The sequence below is a fragment of the Triturus cristatus genome, chromosome 8, assembly GCF_964204655.1.
Source record: "Triturus cristatus chromosome 8, aTriCri1.1, whole genome shotgun sequence".
NCBI classification, from domain to species: Eukaryota; Metazoa; Chordata; class Amphibia; order Caudata; family Salamandridae; genus Triturus; species Triturus cristatus.
Genome location: NC_140591.1, coordinates 1,627,973,862 through 1,627,993,122, shown reverse-complemented (window position 1 = coordinate 1,627,993,122; position 19,261 = coordinate 1,627,973,862). Strand labels below are relative to the sequence as shown.

At 46.3% G+C, this 19,261-nt stretch overlaps 1 protein-coding gene across 6 annotated transcripts in view; it reads right to left on the bottom strand.

Annotated features, from left to right (window-relative positions):
• The window catches only part of LOC146808458 (transient receptor potential cation channel subfamily M member 2-like), a 729,321-nt gene that overhangs the window by 415,241 nt on the left and 294,819 nt on the right, over nucleotides 1–19,261 (bottom strand). For all 6 annotated transcript variants that reach the window (XM_085623568.1, XM_085623566.1, XM_085623567.1 and 3 more), the window contains exons 12-14: nucleotides 14,327–14,677; nucleotides 7,564–7,683; nucleotides 3,659–3,788 (exon numbers count right to left, since the gene is read on the bottom strand). In XM_085623568.1, the coding sequence (XP_085479694.1) occupies nucleotides 3,659–3,788; nucleotides 7,564–7,683; nucleotides 14,327–14,677 (601 nt within the window). The remainder of the gene's footprint in view (nucleotides 1–3,658; nucleotides 3,789–7,563; nucleotides 7,684–14,326; nucleotides 14,678–19,261) is intronic.

Genomic DNA, 19,261 nt, shown 5'->3' with positions numbered 1-19,261 from the left:
TGGGTGCACCATCGGATGTCTTTCAGACTTGCACGTAGGCTTCTCCAGTGCCTACTTCTGCATACACCACCTCAAACCGTTTCAGGGGCATCCTGTCCCCTGCCCAGGTGGGAAAACACACAAAGGGGAGAGGGTATAGCCACCCTTTCCCGCCTGAACTCTCATTGGTGGGCTCTGATTAAGACACTCCCCTAATCTCTGGATAAAGGTGGGTGCAGGGTCCCCAGAGCCTCAGATTAATCTTGGACTTCACAGACATGAACCTTCGACTTGCTGCCGCACAGCTGAATGAAGAAATCTCCCTTGGGGTAAAGGAGTTACCCCCCTGCTTGGCAGGCACCTGAAACACTGCAAGTGACTCGGTTGCAACTCCTCTGCTCCTACGGACATCGAAGACTTCTGCCTACCCTGAGGTGGGTTTCCAAGCATCCCAGAGGCCAGTGAGTGTGCACAGCAAAGCTCAGCACCGTGGACCCCGTGGGTGCCGAGAACCCCAATACCCCAGGACACCAGCCACCTCTTGCACAGCACACGACCCGACCAGTGGGGAAGTTGTGCTTTGGCCCATTATTGAGCCAACCGCTCAGCATTACTTGTGCCAAAGGACGACGCCCCAGCCCGCTCCGGCGACCCGTGGGCTCATCTTTACGCACTCCAAATTGCCGCCTCCTGCGGTCCCTTGTCTCTCGACTGGTGGGCCCTAGCGGAGGTCAATCTTTACTTTAAAGGGCTCCCCTGGTTGCTCCAGGCCTGTTCTATAGTCTCCTCGCTGGAGACCTTGCTCAGACCTCGTGGGTCTGCACCGTAGCTGTTTTGTGATCCTTGCATGGGTTGCGGTTGCCAAGGCTTAGTGGATCCAATCCGGACACTAACGCTGCAGCAGCCTTCATCCTGCATGGGACAGTTGCCATCCAGAAGCTGGCCTTCCTTGAAGCCTCCTGGACCCCGTGGCTGCTGATCCAAGCTACCCAACTTTCACCTGGAAGCACCTGACATTGAAGGGCTCTTTCTCCTGAGCCCCCTGGTCACTGTGCCGTGACCCAGACTCTGTCCCCTCTGCTCTCAGGTCCTTACCTTCAAGATTTACATCTTCAATCTACACAACATCGTCGACGCTTCACGCCAGCAGCAGTTCTTCACCTTTTTCCATTGAAAACGAGATTGCGACCCGACATCGAAAACAACCTATGCACGCAGCTTCCCTGGGGCAGGTAACAGTGGTACCTCGGTACTGTTGTGGGCCCTCCAAGAGCTTAACTCTAAGCTGCTGAACTTGAACTCCTGCTAGAAGTGTTTAGATTCTTGTAATTTCCAACCGCGACATTCTCCATAGGGTTTAATAGAGATCCCGACAGTAGTTTATACCACTGCACGCGTCTCCCGTGGGTCCCCTTCCTCACTACCTTGGGTGGTTTCGTAAGGGGCCAGCGACCCTAAGTGCCCTAGGCACTGTCTGTAGAATTGTCGTGGTTCTTATACCACTTTTTTAATATATGGTTTGGTCCCCCCCTGAGGCTCTATGATTCCAGTGCTATTTATTGTAACTATCAATGCTTGTTTGAATTGTATCTTTACCTTCAGTTTCATAAAGAGACTAGTGGGATTATTCTTATAATAAATACATATATTTTATATATATACCTGTGTGGACTACTCTTTCATTTGGTCATTCAAGAGGTTATCTATGGTAAAACAATAAGCTTAACACTCCTTCAAGACTTAGCCTGAAGGCTGCTCTCCACAGCTACCACTAGGATAGCTTTCTTTAACGGTTGTCTTTTAACCTATCACCTTAAGAGTCGAATTGGACTGGTGCAAGGTGTCCCCTATAACTAGTGGACAGCATATGCCAGGCCAACTTCTCACAGTAGGGTCATATCTTCTGATCGTGATATATCCACACATGTAGTGCTTAATTTCAGCAAGTAGTTTCCGGTGCTCGGCACCAGCACCAAATTTTCAACACAGCACTTATGACAGCCTGACACATGGTGGCTCTCCTCCTCTAATTTAGTGATGAGCAGAACAATGGTTGTTTATTAATATAATATACATTAAAATTACGCATACCTGCCTCCCCAGCCATTCTTTTAGCTTTGGGGACCTAGAATTTTTTGAACTGTCACATTTGCATTTAAAAGAAATGATTATTACTTGTTTTGACAGCAATGACAGGGGTGATGGGTGGTGCAAGCCGCAGTGGCCTCCCGGTCAGGGCCTGGCACTTATTATTTTGCAAGTTAAGCACTGCACAAATGGGAAATAGTGCACCCTGACTTAGGGCTGTAAGGCCTGCAGTAGGGGCGACTTACCTACACTGTGCAAGCAGTGCATGGGGGCATGACACACAGGGCTGTGTGCCATGTTGACTCTTTGGTTTCTCTGCACCAAGACCCGCAGCCTGCAATGGCAGTTTGCATAGGCTTGGTCAGGGGTCTTTGGAGTGGCACAATTAGTGCTGCAGCCCTAGAGGACCCTCTTCAGTACCAATGCCCTAGGTACCAGGGGTCCCATTTAGTAGGGACAAACAGGGATTGCAAAATTAGTGCCAATCGTGGCACAGTTTTAGGGAAGAGATTTGGCACTGGGGACCTGTTTAGCAGGGACCCAGTGCGCTTTCAATACGAAATTACATCGTGCATCAGGCAAAAAGTGGGGGCTAACCATGCAGAATAAGGCACTTTCCTACACTACAGTTGGGTCAAATGAAGTACCACACATAACAGACTGGTTTCAGAAGCTGTGGTATATTTTAGTCATGGAACAATCTGTCATTCTATCCTAGGTCAGGAACAGGTGTTCCCAGTGGTGTGGACCTCAAAAGACTACAGAGGTCTCACGCGTCCAAGATTGTGGGCACCACAACTTTTGCCAGCATTGAATCCGACACTGGGCATAAAGAAAGGAGGTTGCTCATCAGCGGGACTCTGATGCAACCACTGCAGGGAGAACAATTGTTGAGAAGAGATATTTTAGCAAGTTTGTCATGGGGGGGGGGGGGGGAGTGAAATTTGGGGAATATTGTTTGGCGCTTGATGGATGTGCCCTAAAAATGTCAATAAAAATATAGGACTTTGAAGATGGCACCCAGATCACAGGCAGAGGGGAACCAGGAATCAAAGAACGCCTGGATTAGAGACAGAGTATGAGAGAGAGGGATAAAGGATGAGATTGTATTCAGAGAAGGAGAAAAAATATGACACCTGGATCCTAGCCAGAGAAGGAGAGCAAAGGTGTCAAAGATGCCACCCAGGTTAGATGCACAGAAAGGGTGAAGAATCAAAGACAACATTCTGATCACAGTCCGGGGGAGAGCAAAGATGACAAAAGAGAAATAGATGAAGGCATAAAAGACAGGCAACATGTCAACATGGGAAAAGGGAATTTTCTATTTTACAGCATGTACAGAACAGACTCCCAACAGAGGAGTGAATGTATGTGGATGCCTCAGACATTACACAGAAAGATACATTGGGATGTGCAAAATCATCACTAAAAGTGAATGAGTCATATGCAGGACACCAGTTAATGGACAAAGGCATTGAAGTAGGCACACATATAAGTAGAACAAGTGCACACTGTTTTAATTTATTTTCTTTTGTGGATTTGTACTTCTCTTTTTATGCATAAGAGGAAAACAATAAAAAGCTCTCATAACCTGCTGCCCGCTCCTCAAACTGTTGAGCTAGTTCCAGCATAGCTTCCAAATTGTCGGTGTCCTCCTCCTCCTTGGCAAGCTCTCTCATGATCTTACAGCATGCTAATGCTCCCACAATGCAGTCCCGGCACTAAAACAGATCAAACACAACACGAGTTTAGAGGCAGAAGACCTTTGCTGTCACAATCGCTTGCCCATGAGAGCAACTGCACCCGCATTCTGGAGGTACACCAATTAAAACAAACCATCACAAGAACACAAAGACTGAAAAACTCAGAAGGTGGATCACTTAATCTGAAATATTAGGATGGTATGAACACTACCAACCAGGGTGCAAAGTCATGCTGGATACATTACTCCGTCACTTATTAAAAAGGGTTGAACTGGGGTGCCAAGCTATCGTCCTTATTTTCTACAAGGGGTTTGAGGCCTCATTTAGCAATGGGCAGCAAGAGGATCTGGCAAAAACAACACATACAACCCAAAGGCAGTCAATCCTCAATAATATGAGCTGTCTTCTTGATAGACATCACACCAATAGAGATACCTTCATGAACTCCGTCGAGTCCGTCATCTGGGCAATGAAACCCCACACTGCTGGGTGGCTGGTCCAGGATCAATTTGGACAATTCTAACCTCATAAAAAGTCACCATTAAATATTTCCATCCATCCATCCATGTATGTCTGGTGGCTCAGTGGTCTAATGTGGCCACTGTATGGGCCTGTGTTTGACCTAATGGCCACAAGTTCAAATCCCAGCAGGTTCACTCGATAAAATAAATGCCATTGAGTTGGGTAATGATAAACATTTGTTATTCAGTGTCAAGATACCCTTCTGGGTGAACGTGCGCTTTACAAATTTAAAGTTTATGTTATTTATCTATCTATCTGCAGTAGGCAATGAAAAAGATTAAACACTACAAATTACTAAAAACAATCCCAGTGGCAGACTACCTTTCGAGAGAATACACGTGGTATCTATCTATCCATATATGTGGTCGAGAGAACGATACCTATATGGATAGATTAGCTTTGGTTATAAATTCAAGGTATGTTTATAAAACTTCAGAAATTCACCCAAAAAGCAGAGTTAGGGTGCAGCTATGGTTATGAATTTAAACCAAAGAAACACTGAAATGTACAAGTTATTGGTAGAACCACAATCCATAACTCACACAACAGCCATGTAAACCAAAACTCACACAACAAAAACATTGCTTATGACGTCACCTTTCATAAAAACAGATGAAGTTAGAATGTTTTAATTCATCTTGAAAAACGAGATTACATGTGACATGACCTTAAACACTTTGAGAGACATGACTATGAATCTTTTATGTGTTGTTATCGATTAGGATACATTTGATGAAGTCCAAAGCATTGAGTTTCCAATTGGTTGGGCGTAACATGAACACAATGTTGTGGCAGCCATTACAGAACTCAGGGATATGGTCCCTTTGTCCGTAAGATTAATTAAAAAACATTTAAAAGGACATGGAATCACACTCTGACCCCCAGGGCATGTGGGGATCCCCATTTTGATTGACTGGCCACAACATGAACAATATGCTGTGGCAGCCATTACAGGATCTGGTCCTCTTTAAATTGCATTGTCGGTAAAACCTGTGTTTGAGAGTCACAAAAAGTAATCCCTTTTAAAGGGGATTTCAGATGTCAGTCACAATATAAATTGTTTGTTGGTGGTACCATACTAATTTTAGAAACTGTGCTTTGTTCTAAGATTATTTTACCCTGTAAAAAATGTCATCCTCTGCGGTGATTTGATGAGCCATGTTTGAGAGAAAACATCAAAGAGAGGTTGCACCAAAAATTGGACTGCACTTTCTGCTCCTTGGATTAGAGAAGAGACGACAATGCTCGTAGTGCCTATTTCAAGGAAAAGTCATCCTTATGTCCCAGCGAAAAGAGATGAACTACAAGAGACAGCTGAGTTGGCAAGGCTATAGAAGCTGAGGAAGCCTGCCTGGTCGAGTTGGCAGCCCAGGTCACCGGATCAATGCTCCTCGACACAGCACAGCCTGGTAGACAGAGTTCAGATGCTCAGAAGTAGCACCCAAGTCTGCTAGACCCTGGATAGTCATTGGAGCACAGTTTGGTCCCCCAGAGGACAATCTCTCATTAAAAGAAGGGCTGTCATAGCTGGAGACCAGCCGACCAGTGGCAACCGGTTCAGTGCTGGACTCTATCTGGACTTTAAGGGACGTCAACCTCGAAGGCCAAAATTGTCCCACTGTTTTAATGGACTGAGGATGATCCCAGGAAGACCCCAGTGAACCACACCCTTAACAACAGCATCGTTGAGCATCCTCATCCTCCTGCATCCCTTGCATCACGACCACTCTATTGGAGTTCATGGCACGTTGACATTGACTCTGAAACTGAACTGGAGGCTGCATCTTTTTTTGAGATAACTGTCTTTTTAGACCTAGTTGGTGCCCCTGGTCTGCTCCCTGAGGGAGTTTGTTGCCCAAAGTAACTCAAAATTACTGCATTCAACTTTGATGCCAAGTTTCTTGAATCGTTTCTAATGGCAAATTTGTGGAACTTACCAGTGCTGGTTTTTCAGTTAAGTAAAAAGTTGTGAATTATGGTTTCTTTAGGTAATTCTATATTTTCAGACTCCTCTGGTGGATCTTTTTTGTTTTGGTGTCCAATTTCTTCAGTGTCATGTTGATTTGTTGTTGACTTGTTTTGGTTCAGCTAAACGCTTTTCACTGGTTACTGTCTTTAAGCCTGACCGCTCGAAGCCACAGCTACCCAGGGTTGAGCTAAGTTTTGACAAACAAGCCTGACTGGACCCAAGCCAGGTCTGGTGAGTGTATTACGCAGTGAAGTTACACAGCCACACCATATATAAGACCCCATTTCCTCACAGTCTGTCCAACAATTATAGCTAGCCATTGTCCAGAATATCACATGACTGAGGTATCGCAGGTCAAAGGGTTAAGCTGCAACTTAGGGTCAACTGCTTCTCAGGTCAGATGAGTGTCTTTGAAATGTGAGCCAAACCGACTTGGGGAGTTTATGCTCCTAGGGGTGCCAATGTCTTCCCCAAGCTCACACAGCACCCGGCTATGCAACAACGTATAGGTAAGGAGCAGTTGAAAACAACAGTGGGTTATCTAAATATTGACTGAGGATGAAATAAGCACTGTTGCCTTCTATTTGTTTCTGATCATGCTCAGTGATTGGGATTCATAAGGGGGTGTCCCATGCTCTGCGTTCTCTTGGGCCGTGCACCGCTATTGATTGTCCGAGGTGCTTGGGAGCCTAAACGTCACACTCTCCTTACTGCAACCTAAGATCCTGGCAGTACCTGACTTGGACTCCGGATCTTCTCTCCTCTCCCAGTCCCCCTGCCTCATTGCTGCTGTTCTGCCTCATGTCGCACTCACTGCGTGCCAGCCTCTATTCCGATCTAGACCTCGCACCACTGGCATGGCCTCTTTGGTGTTCCAAGTCTCCCACTCACTCCCGGGCTCTCAGCAGCCATGTGGTTGCTATTCTAATGTGAGTGTGGTTCTCTGCCATTGTTACTCCCACGTCACCTTAGCCACGAAGAGGCTTCTTCTGTTGGTGTGGGTTAATGTGCATTCTTTCGTGCATCCATTTTCCAATTAAATTTCAGCATGCATAGGATTGGGCATATTTCTGTTGCTTCCGCGCTGTCAGTCGTAGTTGAAACACTGGATGATGGATGAATTTGACCTCAGGCATCAAAGCCTTGTCGAGGTGCAATCGTCTTGGCATCTGGTACCCCCTCCTCCAGTACTACTTTACATACTACAAAATGCAGTTTGTGGATAGGCCCCTACGTTTTTGCTGTCCATATTTGGGACCTCCATATTTTGAGAAACAACCTCAATGATGAAGCGCTCCTTACCTCTGTCCAGAGGATTTCTGCCAGCTCGCCTCGGTTCTGAAGGATGGCCCAGATAAGAAGGTCTCGGATGGGATATTCTGGATCTGGTGGGGTCTCCACAGGAGTGTGTTGACGAGTGCTCTATTGTAGATGAAAAAACACAAAGGGTCATGTTAAAACAATGGTTTGTGGGGAGGGATACACAGATTGTTGTTTATTTTCTGTGTCAAACGCCCAATTCATAGGAAGAAGGAGTTAATCTAGATGCTGGAATGCAGTTTAGGAGAGAGGGAGCTCCATCTTAGAATACTGAAGCCCCTGCCCTGATGAACGTTCCAGGCAGAAGAACTACAACAGGGAAAATTAAACATGGCCCGAAGCAAAGTGAGAAAACCCCAGTGAGGGCAAGACCCTGGATTTTCTGTTTTTCAGAAAGAGAGTCTCTGAAAATATTTTTTTTCAGAAAAACTAAAAGAATGCTGAGCTCGCCAAAAATGTTGCTTGCTTTTTTCCCCAGTTCTGGCTACAGTGCATACACCACAGAGGCACTGAAGCCATGGAGATCCCCATTAGGCAATCAGGGCCCATCCAATTCTGGCATCCAGAAGCTAAATGAGCTACTAAGTTTCTCCTAGAACTGCTCATACTAAGCTGCAATGAAACCAAAAGAAAATATTAACTTCACCAATTTAGTAAAGCAGCTACTGTTTGAGACCAATAAAAATCCCAGAGCTACTCATGGAAAACTACAAATATCTCAGATATTCCTGTAGGCACCTAATTTAAATAAGAAGATCTGCTGAAACTGTTTGAAGAAAATGAAACAGTTCTTTCCTAAAAAGCAACTTCAGAACCTCTGCTTGTGCTCTTGCATTTGGATAGTGGTAATGCCCTGTTCCATGGTGTTAGAAATGGGATTTCCGGTAGGCTAGGGCTAGGGCGGGAGCCAGGCGGAAACCTCAACTCCAGTCAGGATAAGGGAGTTACCCTCCAAAAATAACCCCTGCTCGCCCCCTTGGTAGCTTGGCACGAGCAGTCAGGCTTAATCTAGAGGCAGTGTGTGAAGCGTTTTGCACCCAACTAACAGTAATACAGTGTAAGCACTACAAAAGGACATCACACCAGTTTTAGAAAAATAACCAATAATTTTATATACGTTCAAACAAGACCAAAGATGATAAAAATCCACGATACTATTTAAAAGAAAGTCTGTACTCTATAAAAATAAGATTCCAACAAGTTCCTTGGGGTCGATAGCTCCGTCTGGGGCTATCACGGCGTCTTGAGCAACCAAGTCCAAAAGAGTTCCGATTGGCCGCAGGTCGCAGGCCAACTGCGGTGTCGGGAGGACCCGCAAACAGTATCTTTCAGAAATGCAGGGAGATGGGGCCCTTGAAGCCACTCGCATTACAAGTGGAGTTCCTTTCTGATGGGATCAGGAGCGCTTGGCGACAACAGGCGTCGGGTCCTGCGGTGCAAAGAGCAGCGGTGCGGCGTGCAGTGCCCCCAGGTCGCGGTGCGAGCAGCGGCTCGGTGGTGGCGTCAGATGGCATCATCGGTGAGACCAGGGTCGCGGTGTGAGATGAAGGCGGTGCTCGTCACGGTGCTAGCAGGTCACGTTGCAAGCAGCTTCGTTGTCAGGCTGGAGCGCTGTCGTCAGTTGACGAGCGGGAGTCGATGGCAGCGGCGTCGGCGGGCCAAGGCTGCGGTGTGGAATGGGCCGGTGCATCATGTAACTTACGAGCGGTGCCCCGAACCACGGTGCAAGCAGCGGGATCGATTTCGGCAGGAAGTGGCGGCATCGGGAAGGCCACGGCATCGTCGTGTAGCGAGGCGGTGCTGATTGCGGTGCCTACAGGTCTCGGTGCGAGCAGCGGCTCAGTGATGGCATCAGCAGGTGTCGTCGGTGAGACCAGGGTTGTGGTGCGGTATTGCGGCGGTGCTCTCTGCGGTGCCAAAGCTTCGACGTGAAGCAGGCATGCGAAGTGTGGTGCCCTCAGGTCGCGGTGCGAGCAGCAGTTCTGGATGATGTCGGCAGGCGCCGATGGTGAGACCAGGGTCGCGGTGCCCTCTGTGGTGCGTTCAGGACATGGAGTCGGCAGGGTCATCGTAGACGTCGTCGAGTTGATGCTCTTCGGGTTACAGCACAAAACATGCAGTCCCCAGTGCTGAGGGTCGAAGAACATGAAGTCTTTGCTGTTCCTGAGACTTCGTGAACAGGGGGCAAGCTCTACCTCAAGCCCTTGAAGAGACTCGTAACTTAGGTTGCAGAAAGTCCAAACCAGGACTTTCGCTGCCCAAGACAGAAGCAGCCACTGCGGGTCAGTCCAGCAAAGCACCCAGCAAAGCAGTTGTTCCTTTTTGTAGCGTCTCCAGCTCTTCTTCTTGGCAGTCTTCTTGATCCAGATGAGTTCTCTAGTTCAGGGGTCTGGACCTCAGCATTTGTACACAAAAATCCTCTGATCTTTCAGGCAGAGGGTGTCTGTGCCTGGCCAGAACCAGTTCGGCCTTCTCTGGTGTGATTTCCTGGCAGGCGGTGGAGACGGCTTTGTCAGAGGCAGACCAGGCCCTTTGAGGTGCAAGGAAATCTCCTCCCTCCTCCCCCATCGCAGCCCAGGGCTATTCAGTCCTTTCCTGACCTACCTAGACTATCTGGAGCCACCCCCACCCCCCAGCCTTCTGTCACCCAAAACCCAGACAGGCAATCCACATTCCAGCAGAGGCACAAGGGCTGACCGAGCAAAATAATACCCACTTTCTAAAAGTGGCCTTTATGAACTCAGAATGAAAAGGGCGCCTTTGCTAAAAGCAGCGTCTCTTGATTCCGAGTTCAGGCATACTAAACTTAATTTCCTTACCTCCTTCCCCGGGCCCGTTATGTTTATAAGATGCTATAGACAAACTGCCCGATCCATCCTACGGGGAAGGGGTGACCTTGTAATAGTGAAGAGCAAATTTGGCTGTATTCACTATCAGGACATGCCACACACACCCGGGCATGTCCTACCTTTCACATACGATGCACCCTGCCCATAGGGGTACCTTGGGCCTACCTTAGGGGCGTCTGACATGCACGAAAAGGGAAGGTTCCGTTGCTGGCCAGTGTGGGCATGGGTTGCGCCAACATGGCAGTCACAACTGCGCACAGACTCTGCGATGGCAGGTCTGAGATATCTTTTTCAGGCTACGTACGTGGGTGGCACAATCTGTGCTGCAGGCCCACGCGTAGCATTTGATTCACAAGCCCCGGCACCCGTAGTGCATTTTACTGGGGACTGACAAGTAAATCCAGCATCCAATCATGGAAACACCAATTCATGACACAATTTGATCAGCAGTGCGAAAAGTGCGCAGAAACGTTATGCCTGCAAAAACAGAGTCAAAACCGGGAGGTCAGAAAGCAAAAACTCAGGGGAAACACGCCAAAAGAAGCCAAGTCTCACATATGGCCTCCCAGATGCCACTCTAGCCCCATCTTTATTGACATTCAACATGCTTCCCGAGAGCATGAGGAAAGATAACCATCTCACCCCACCCTGATGGAACTCCACTGCCTCCATTTGCCAGACTGTGTCATCAGAAAGAAGCAGCTGCATCGTCTACAAAGCCATCATAAATGGTACTCCTGGGTATCTGTCTGACAAGCTGTCTGCCTCCAGGAGCTCTTGGCAGACTTTTCAAGTAGGACACTCTCAAACTAGAGAAGAGGAGGTGCAAAGCTGAAAAGGTAAGCAACAGACCTCCAAGATGTGCAGCGGCATTACTGTACCCCTCAGAACCTCCTCTTCCCCATCAGGAAAGAGTACCAGTCCGCATTCACTCTCTGAACCCAGCCACACACCAATAACTCAAAATGCCAGATTTACAAACATTTTGTGCTGGGTTTACATAATAAAAGTGACGCAAATCTGTCCAAAATGTTTTCTGTTGGATTCACTTTCCAGTGCAAAACGTATTTGCCGCTGGAAATTTACCTGAAAGTAACGCACAGTTTTGCTTTATGTTACTCTGTGTCAGATGGGCATTAGATGGGTAGTACATTGGCATTCCGGTGTAACCATGATTTTTGACACAAAGCCCTATCTATTAACAATAGTAGACGTGGTTTTGTACCAACTAATAACGCCAATTTGAAGCTGGAGTTAAAAGGAGAAATACTCTTATTTATCCTTTCTTTTTCGACTTTTTATGTGTGCTGCACTGTACAGCCAGCCTACAAAGTAGGAAACGCTTTGATGTTAGTGTAAGCATAGTATTTTGTACTTGAAGGGTACCCTTCCAGTCATTCAGAGGGCTGGCTCCCGTGGGAGTCAAACTCCGATGGGAGCAAGATGGCCCAAAGGAAGAAAAAGCTCCCTGGGCCAATCAGAGTGCTCTAGTTTTTTTAGTGGGTTTGTGGGACTTTTGCGAAAGTCCCTTGAACCCAAAATCCAGATCTACAAAACATTTTTTAACCTTAATTTCTCAAGAACTACTGAACTGATTCACACCAAATCACACAATCTGCAAACCAAGATCTAGCTTCCTGCCACATTTGGTGTAATTCTGTTCAGTAGTTTTTGTGGTAATGTTTCTTAAAGAAGTCAATGGAAAATGCATGTGGATTTTGAGTTTTGGGACCCCATTTTTTTGGCCCTGGCTTAACAGAACACCCCAAAACGTTCCAAACACAAACTGGTCAAAAAGTAGCACCTTTCTGGAAAACCTTTTGGGGAGATTCATCAAAATGTGCCAAAATTATTAGAAACACAAAAATACTTTTCCTTTGGACAGCTGACCTAACTGTAACTACCCAGGGACACAGAAGTTTCCCTGACCGCACCAGCGTGGGCAGGGAAACGTGTTTGCTCCTGTCTTGCCGGAGCCTTTTCAAAACCCCTGCCAAAAGGGAGCAAACACAAGGTCTGCTCCCAGCAGGTTAGAGCTTTGAGAAGGCTCCCACCGGCTGGGAACAGACTTTTGATCGGTTTTGCTGCCCACAATACAGTGGCAAAGTGAGCAAGGGACCCACGTCTGGGCATGCCCTGCCAACTTAGGGCGAACAAAGCAAACTGGATTCAAGCCAGCCTGGCTGATGAGGTTTGTTAACACAAAACCGGTCCGAGGATGCTTGTGTCCGGTCCAGGGAAGACATGGCTTGGCAGTTCGGGCTGGACTGTTCCCATGAGGCACAGGGTCAAGACTGATTTGCATATAGCTGTGTCTGAACTGGTGTGGCGCAGTGAGCTGAAGAACGATGATCGATTCAACCCAGATCTGTGACTGGGGTGAGTGTCTGAAAAGTTTCAGCGCTCTGTCCATCATCTGCTTGTGTTTGCTTTAAACAATCCATGGCATTTTGCTTTTCCATGTGTGCTGCACAAGGCAAAACTGAGGAGAAATAATGCATTTCGCCTCGTTTTGCCAACTTAAGACCAGGTTTTACCTGGTCTTAATTTGGGCGCTGCCTTCTATGTATACCACCCTGGTACATAGGGGGCAGCATCAAAATAAATAGGTGTTGCGGTGGAACACCCACTGCCCGTCCCTTTCACGCTAACCATAGCGTGAAAGGGGGCCTTATTTACAAGGCAGAGTTAACGTGTGTTAATAAAGGGGGTTTGCCCTAATACTCCAACACTGAAAAAACAACAATAATGCGCCGGAATGGATAGAAAGTAGAATTATTTTGCTTTCTATCCATTCCGGTGCATTATTGTTGTTTTTCCCTTATAAATAAGGTGCAGCCCCTATCGCCAAAACATCGTCGATGTAAGTGACGTTGTGGTGGCAATAGGGGCTTGCACTTATGCCCCTACGTGTCACAGCTTAGTTAATTTATAAAGTCCTCTTTTCTGAAAGCATTATTTCTTTAATAAATAAGCTACTTACTGCACTGATTTCTTCCATTGTTACCTGCTGCCAACTAGTGGAGGTTTTGAGAAAAGAACTGGCCATGAACTGAAAAGAGGAGTTTTCATCAAGAGGATGTGGCCTAACGGCTACAGCGGTCAACCTTCGAAGCTGGGGAACTGGGTTCGAGTCTCGGCAACGACGCTCAACATCCTGTGATTCTGGGCAAATCACTTAATCTCCATGTGCCTAACAAAATGAATGTGTCCGTCTATAAATCAACTGGTGCTCATGTAAAGTGCTCTAATACTTTTGGGTCTAGTTTGCGGTAATAAAAACAAAAAAGTAACCAGCGTTGTTTTTGTTCTAAGATTTGATCACTGCAAGTGAATCTTGAACTTTTCTTAAGTGTTCTCTTTAAATTCTATTCCTTTTAACTGACATTGACCCACTCAGCTTTTTAACCATTTTTTTTGTTGCAGAAAATGTACCACATATGTTTTTTCTGAGGAAAACCTTGCTGCTTGAGCTAGCTGCCAACGGCGAACTCAATATTCCTAACTGAATTCAAATTACTTTTTACAAACCATCTGACTTGTTAGGAACTCAGTCGCAGCTCACAATGAGTAAGCGAGGGCACTTCTACCCCAGACTACTGAGCTGGTCACCGACAGCTACAATCCAATTCATTCAAAACAATACTGAAAGGATAATAGCTTGATTCATGTGAAAGTCAGACACAATCTTTAAAAGAAATTGAGGACACTTTCTGGTTACCCAATTTGAGCCCTCACAGCCAGCTGCATTATGACATTTATTGACTTGATATTCATTTAACTCTATAGTAGATATTAAGATGTTTGAATAAGTACAATATCCTCATTATCTATCAATTAAAAAACGTATTATGTGTTTCATTATTAATACATTTTCAGCAGACTAGGCAATCTACCTGGAATATGATCTGGACTTCTGACGAGTTCTTCTGTGGTCCTTTCGATATCATTTTGGAGTAGAGGGGTTCTGTGAACTCGCCCAGCAAGCTTTTCAGCGCTCGTGCGACATGGTGGAGTTTGACTCCATCCTGATTCTTTTTATGAAGAGAAAATGTTTTCCCTTCCTCCAGAATTTTCTCCAATTTCTGAAAAAAGGGGGTGGATGACTCCATATTATTGTAAAGGAAGGTCAAATGTTCCCATGTCACATAATCCCGCAGGCTGACACCGTGATCCAGGAAAAGCTGCACGAAATTCGGCTTATTTTCAATCAGAGCAACAGTGAGTACTGGGTACAAGTCTTCAGGCTGAAAAAATGAAACAGACAGTTGATTAAGTATTGGGGTAGCACTGGTGTTTACATTTAGTTATATATTTATTGATTGAGAAAATGATCTGTTATGTTACACTTAGAACAATTTTTAGGTATGAATAACATCACTCGAGAGCGAAGATTATCTGGTCTTTATTGTAGGACAGCCCATGTGCATATTCAGTATCTGCAGATTGAAGGGAACACAATTCACTGTGAAAGCCTGTTCTCCTAAATGAAAATATGGCCAAACGCAGCAACCGTAATGCGGAGAGCGGTAATACAGGTGGTTACAAAACAAAGCTTCCAAAGTTTGGAGAAGCTATAAGTAAAATTCAAAAGTTATACAAAACAGGCAGAAACTAGCCTACCTACAGATGCATGGTCTTCCAGAAAGGAAACAGGAGGGAGACTAGGCATTGCAAAATCAGATGCACTGTGGACCAGAACTTCTTCCCGGACCATAACAGAGGTCTCCTACCTGACCAGGAGACATGCAAAGCCACCCATCACACATCACTTGCAGGTACAGGTGAAAACTAGAAGCAGTCCCCCACACGAAGATAAAACATCAATCTCACAAGGACAATAACAAATTACTTCAGAGACATAAAACCAGCCTCTGTCTTGAGCAGAGAGTGTGCGCTTCACTGTAAAATATCAGAAGGGTTGCAAGCACAAGAAGCTTTCCGTAACTCCACGCAACTACATGCACTCTTCAAACAGAGACAGAACGGTTGTTCTATCAAACCTGCAGCTCTCAAGCTTTCAAGAGTGAGTTTGGTCATCAGAGGCTAGTGGAAAGATGGTAAACCCAGATGGCTATGAATACTGTGGTAGAGGACCAACTCCACCAAAGTCAATACGAGACACTTGTGATTAGTAATTTGTGATTTGTCTGCTCCTGTCTACTCAACAGGAGACACTCGAACGGAGGCCTTCCTATGGTGTGACAGGACCATGAGCCATCTATTGGGACTATCCCTTGAGTTCTCAGAAAGGTCTGTCTCAAAGTAACTGCTCCCAAGTATGAATTCAGTGTGAGATAGTATCATGGATGGCTTGTACTCATAAATAGGCGTATTCAGTCATAATTCTAGACATCTTCCAGGCACAGGCTGGTCCGAGGTCGCATCACAGGGGCCATTTTAATGAAGTGAGGCCTCCAGGAGACATCTTATCAGTTGCTTACTGTGGAATCGCTACATTCCTGAAGCTCACATAAGAGCCTGACTTTATATATGAGTCACAAACGGTGAACAGTTCATGAACAGGAGTCAAGGGAAGCCATCCCCGCCTCAGGAGACGCTCAAAGCACCAGTGGGCTGCTGAAAACACCAGTTCTTATTCAGCAGGAGATGCAGAAAGGTGGTATGGCCTCTGGGGTTCCTGCAGGCTCACCTGGAAGGAAGAGCACCTCACCAAATGCAATCAAGGAAGCTGCTCACCAGTAGGGCTTAGCTTGGTAAGTGAGTTTGGGGGGGGGGGGGGGTGAGCTTCTGATTTCTCAACAATCATGCTGGCACACAAATTCTCATACAGCACAGCAGCCAAAAACGGTGTGCTGTGCTGCATGAGGAGGGAGCAGGAGAACACCATATTTACAGAAATACGGCACTCTTCTCCCCTTTCCCTAGTGCCGGCGCAGAAATGTGCTGCTGTGCACCATGCACACACCTTTGCACCATAGTGCAAGGGTGTCTCCGTGAGACTAGCATAGGTTTTGTACAGAAAGGGTACACTTCCAGTTTAAAATACCATGCTTAAACTAACTATAAAACTTTTCCCACTTCGTAGTGTGCTTTTCAGTGCAGCACACATGTAACGTCGGAAATGAAACGATAAATAAAAGTATTTCTTCTTCTTAACGCTTATGTGGAATGGGCATTGTTTTTTTATGCAAAACCCTGTCTATTTGTTTTAGTAAATAGGGTGTTGCGTCAAAAACCATGAGTGATTGCATGGGAACGCCTATGCACCACCCATGGAACGCCCACTTGGAGTTAAGTAATGCAAAGCAGCGCTATACGCTTTTTTACATTACTTTCAAGGCAACGTTTATGACGCAAACACAACACAAGATCTTAGTAAATATACCCCATAATGTTAAAATACAAACTACGACAAGCCAAGGGCATAAGAAGGGCTTAATGGGCAGTGTAAAGCGAGAGTAACCCAAATTAGTAGGAGTACTAAGCAAGCGAAAAACATTACTTTGTGAAATAAGCAACACTGTTTTCATTCTCTTTCCAAACAGAGATAGGGTGAGTGTGTGCATTTTTAGTCTGTGTGTATACATTTCTGGTGAAATCCAACAGGCACCTCACCACACCTGACTGAAAGCACCTCTATCCAAATATTTATAACAAAATACATTGATTAGGGGGGTGTAACACTCCAAATAACCCCCTGAAGCTACGCTCTTGCTCACCAGAGGTTCTGTGAGTTTGGTAACAGTCTCCACTTTGATATGAGAGAAGGGAGGTGGAAAACCTCTCAAAGGGCAAATATGGAGAGAACTGCAGAAAAGCAGTCTTTGAGGAGGTGAAGTTGATTTGCTTGGCCTTGTCAGGACTGTCGCCGCGCCAACCCAAAGATGGCGCCTAGAGAACATGCATGCACGGAGGAGTCAGGCAGGAATAAAAGCCTGGCTTCCCCCGGAAGAAGCGCTTTGCGTACTGAATCCTGAAGCCCCGTATTCCCGAAGCTCTTCCGTGCCTTGGTTGGATTTCGTGTCCTGTATTTCTCCCTGCCCGCTTTGCCTTCGACCGCCGTTGGACCTCACCGCTGTCCTTGTCATCCCTGACTTCGTAGGGCTGCCCGGCGGCATTAGCAGAGAGGGAGGGATTCAGCTGCGGTGTTGTGGCGTGAGAGTTTACTTTCCGCCTGCCGATCGGATCTGTGGTTAGCTTGTTTGCTGACCCAGCGTCCCGCCGGTGGGTCGGGCTGCAGACTCAGCGTTTAACTTCCCGGACGGTTTTCCACTGTCCCTGTGCCCTGTAATTAGAACGCCGCTAGCCTTTGTCTCTTGACTTCAATCCTCTCAATCTTGGGACTCCTGAACTCTCTGCCTGAGCCCTTGGTTTCGCATCAAATTGTCCTGAGCCACCCTCTACGGAGTTTCCCATTCCCTCAACGCGACACATTTGTGAGTACACCGGACATCAGAAGACATCAAGAAACATCTGAACTCCGGTAACATTTGAAGGTCGCTCTTTTCCTTTATTTTCTTTCTGTCTGTAACTGTGCTGCTTCAACTGCTGCTAGCCCTTTGCATCGACTGTTGCATCCTGAAATCCAGACTTTACAAGTGCAGCGTTATACGCTAGTTGAGAGGGATTCATGGTGAGCCTGAATAGAAGTAGTTACAACGACTATCTCTCTATGCTAGGTATATATATTCAGTGTGCTCTCCTTGTTCTTACAGCCTCCTGGGTGGCCCCTTTTACATGTTCCCCATACCTGAACAGGAAGAAGGGAGAAATAAGGTACAGCACTGCCTTGGGAGGGTTAGATAGAATACGTCATCTCAATTGTTAGCTAACCCCTCCTTCTTTCTTTGAGCTACCGTACAGTGAAGAGATTGAGGACAGAAACTGGGCAAGACGTTCATCCCTTTTTGTTTCTTCCCTTGTTTTGTTTCCCTTCTTCCTCTAATCACCTCCATAGTGTAGAGTTTGATATGCTTAGGTGGTGGTTGAGGGAAGTTGTGGACATTGTCATCAGTTCCCGGGCGCCTCTGCAGAAACACAGGTGAGACAATTCACCGTCCTAGGAATCCGACAGAACGCAAAGCCTAAAACTATATAACTAATATTTCTGCCCAGGCGCCATGGAACTGAGCCAGGTATCTTTAGCGGATCTGGCGCATATGATAGAAAATCTCCAGGTAGAGACTCAGTCTTTAGCAACCAGGGTAGATTCCCTACAAAGAGACCGGAGGGTAGAGAGTGAAGGAGGTAGACCAGGTTCGAGCACTGCCTCCCCAGTGATACAGGTGTCAATGCCCCAAACTATACCCTTAGCTCCCCCTGAAAGGTTTTTTGGGGACTCTGCTAAATTCGCTGTATTTATTAGCCAATGCCAGTTGCACTTTATGTGCAAAGCCTCTTGCTTTCCCACAGAACAAGCCAAGGTAGCTTTTGTTATATCCTATCTGGGTGGGGTAGCCGCTAATTGGACCATACCACTTATAGAGAGAGACGACCCCTTATTACATGACTACAATGCTTTCCGTCGAAAGCTTAGGAAGCTATTCGATAAACACACGTTTACACATTCAGCTGACACTGAACTCTTGAATTTACGGCAGGGTACCAAAGATTTGGATAGTTATATAACCACCTTCCAGAGATTAGTAGTAGAGGCTGGTTGGCCGGAGGAAAAGCGGAGCGCACTTTTCTATAAGGGATTAAGAGATGAGTTAAAGGATGCCCTAGCGCAAGTAGTGGATCCCCCCGATACTTGTCCAGCTTTGATAGACTTAGTGGTAAAGATCGATCACCGCCTTAACGACAGAAAAAGAGAGAAGGGTAAGGGGGATTATAAATGGATGCCTTACCGTGAGAAGAAACCTGAT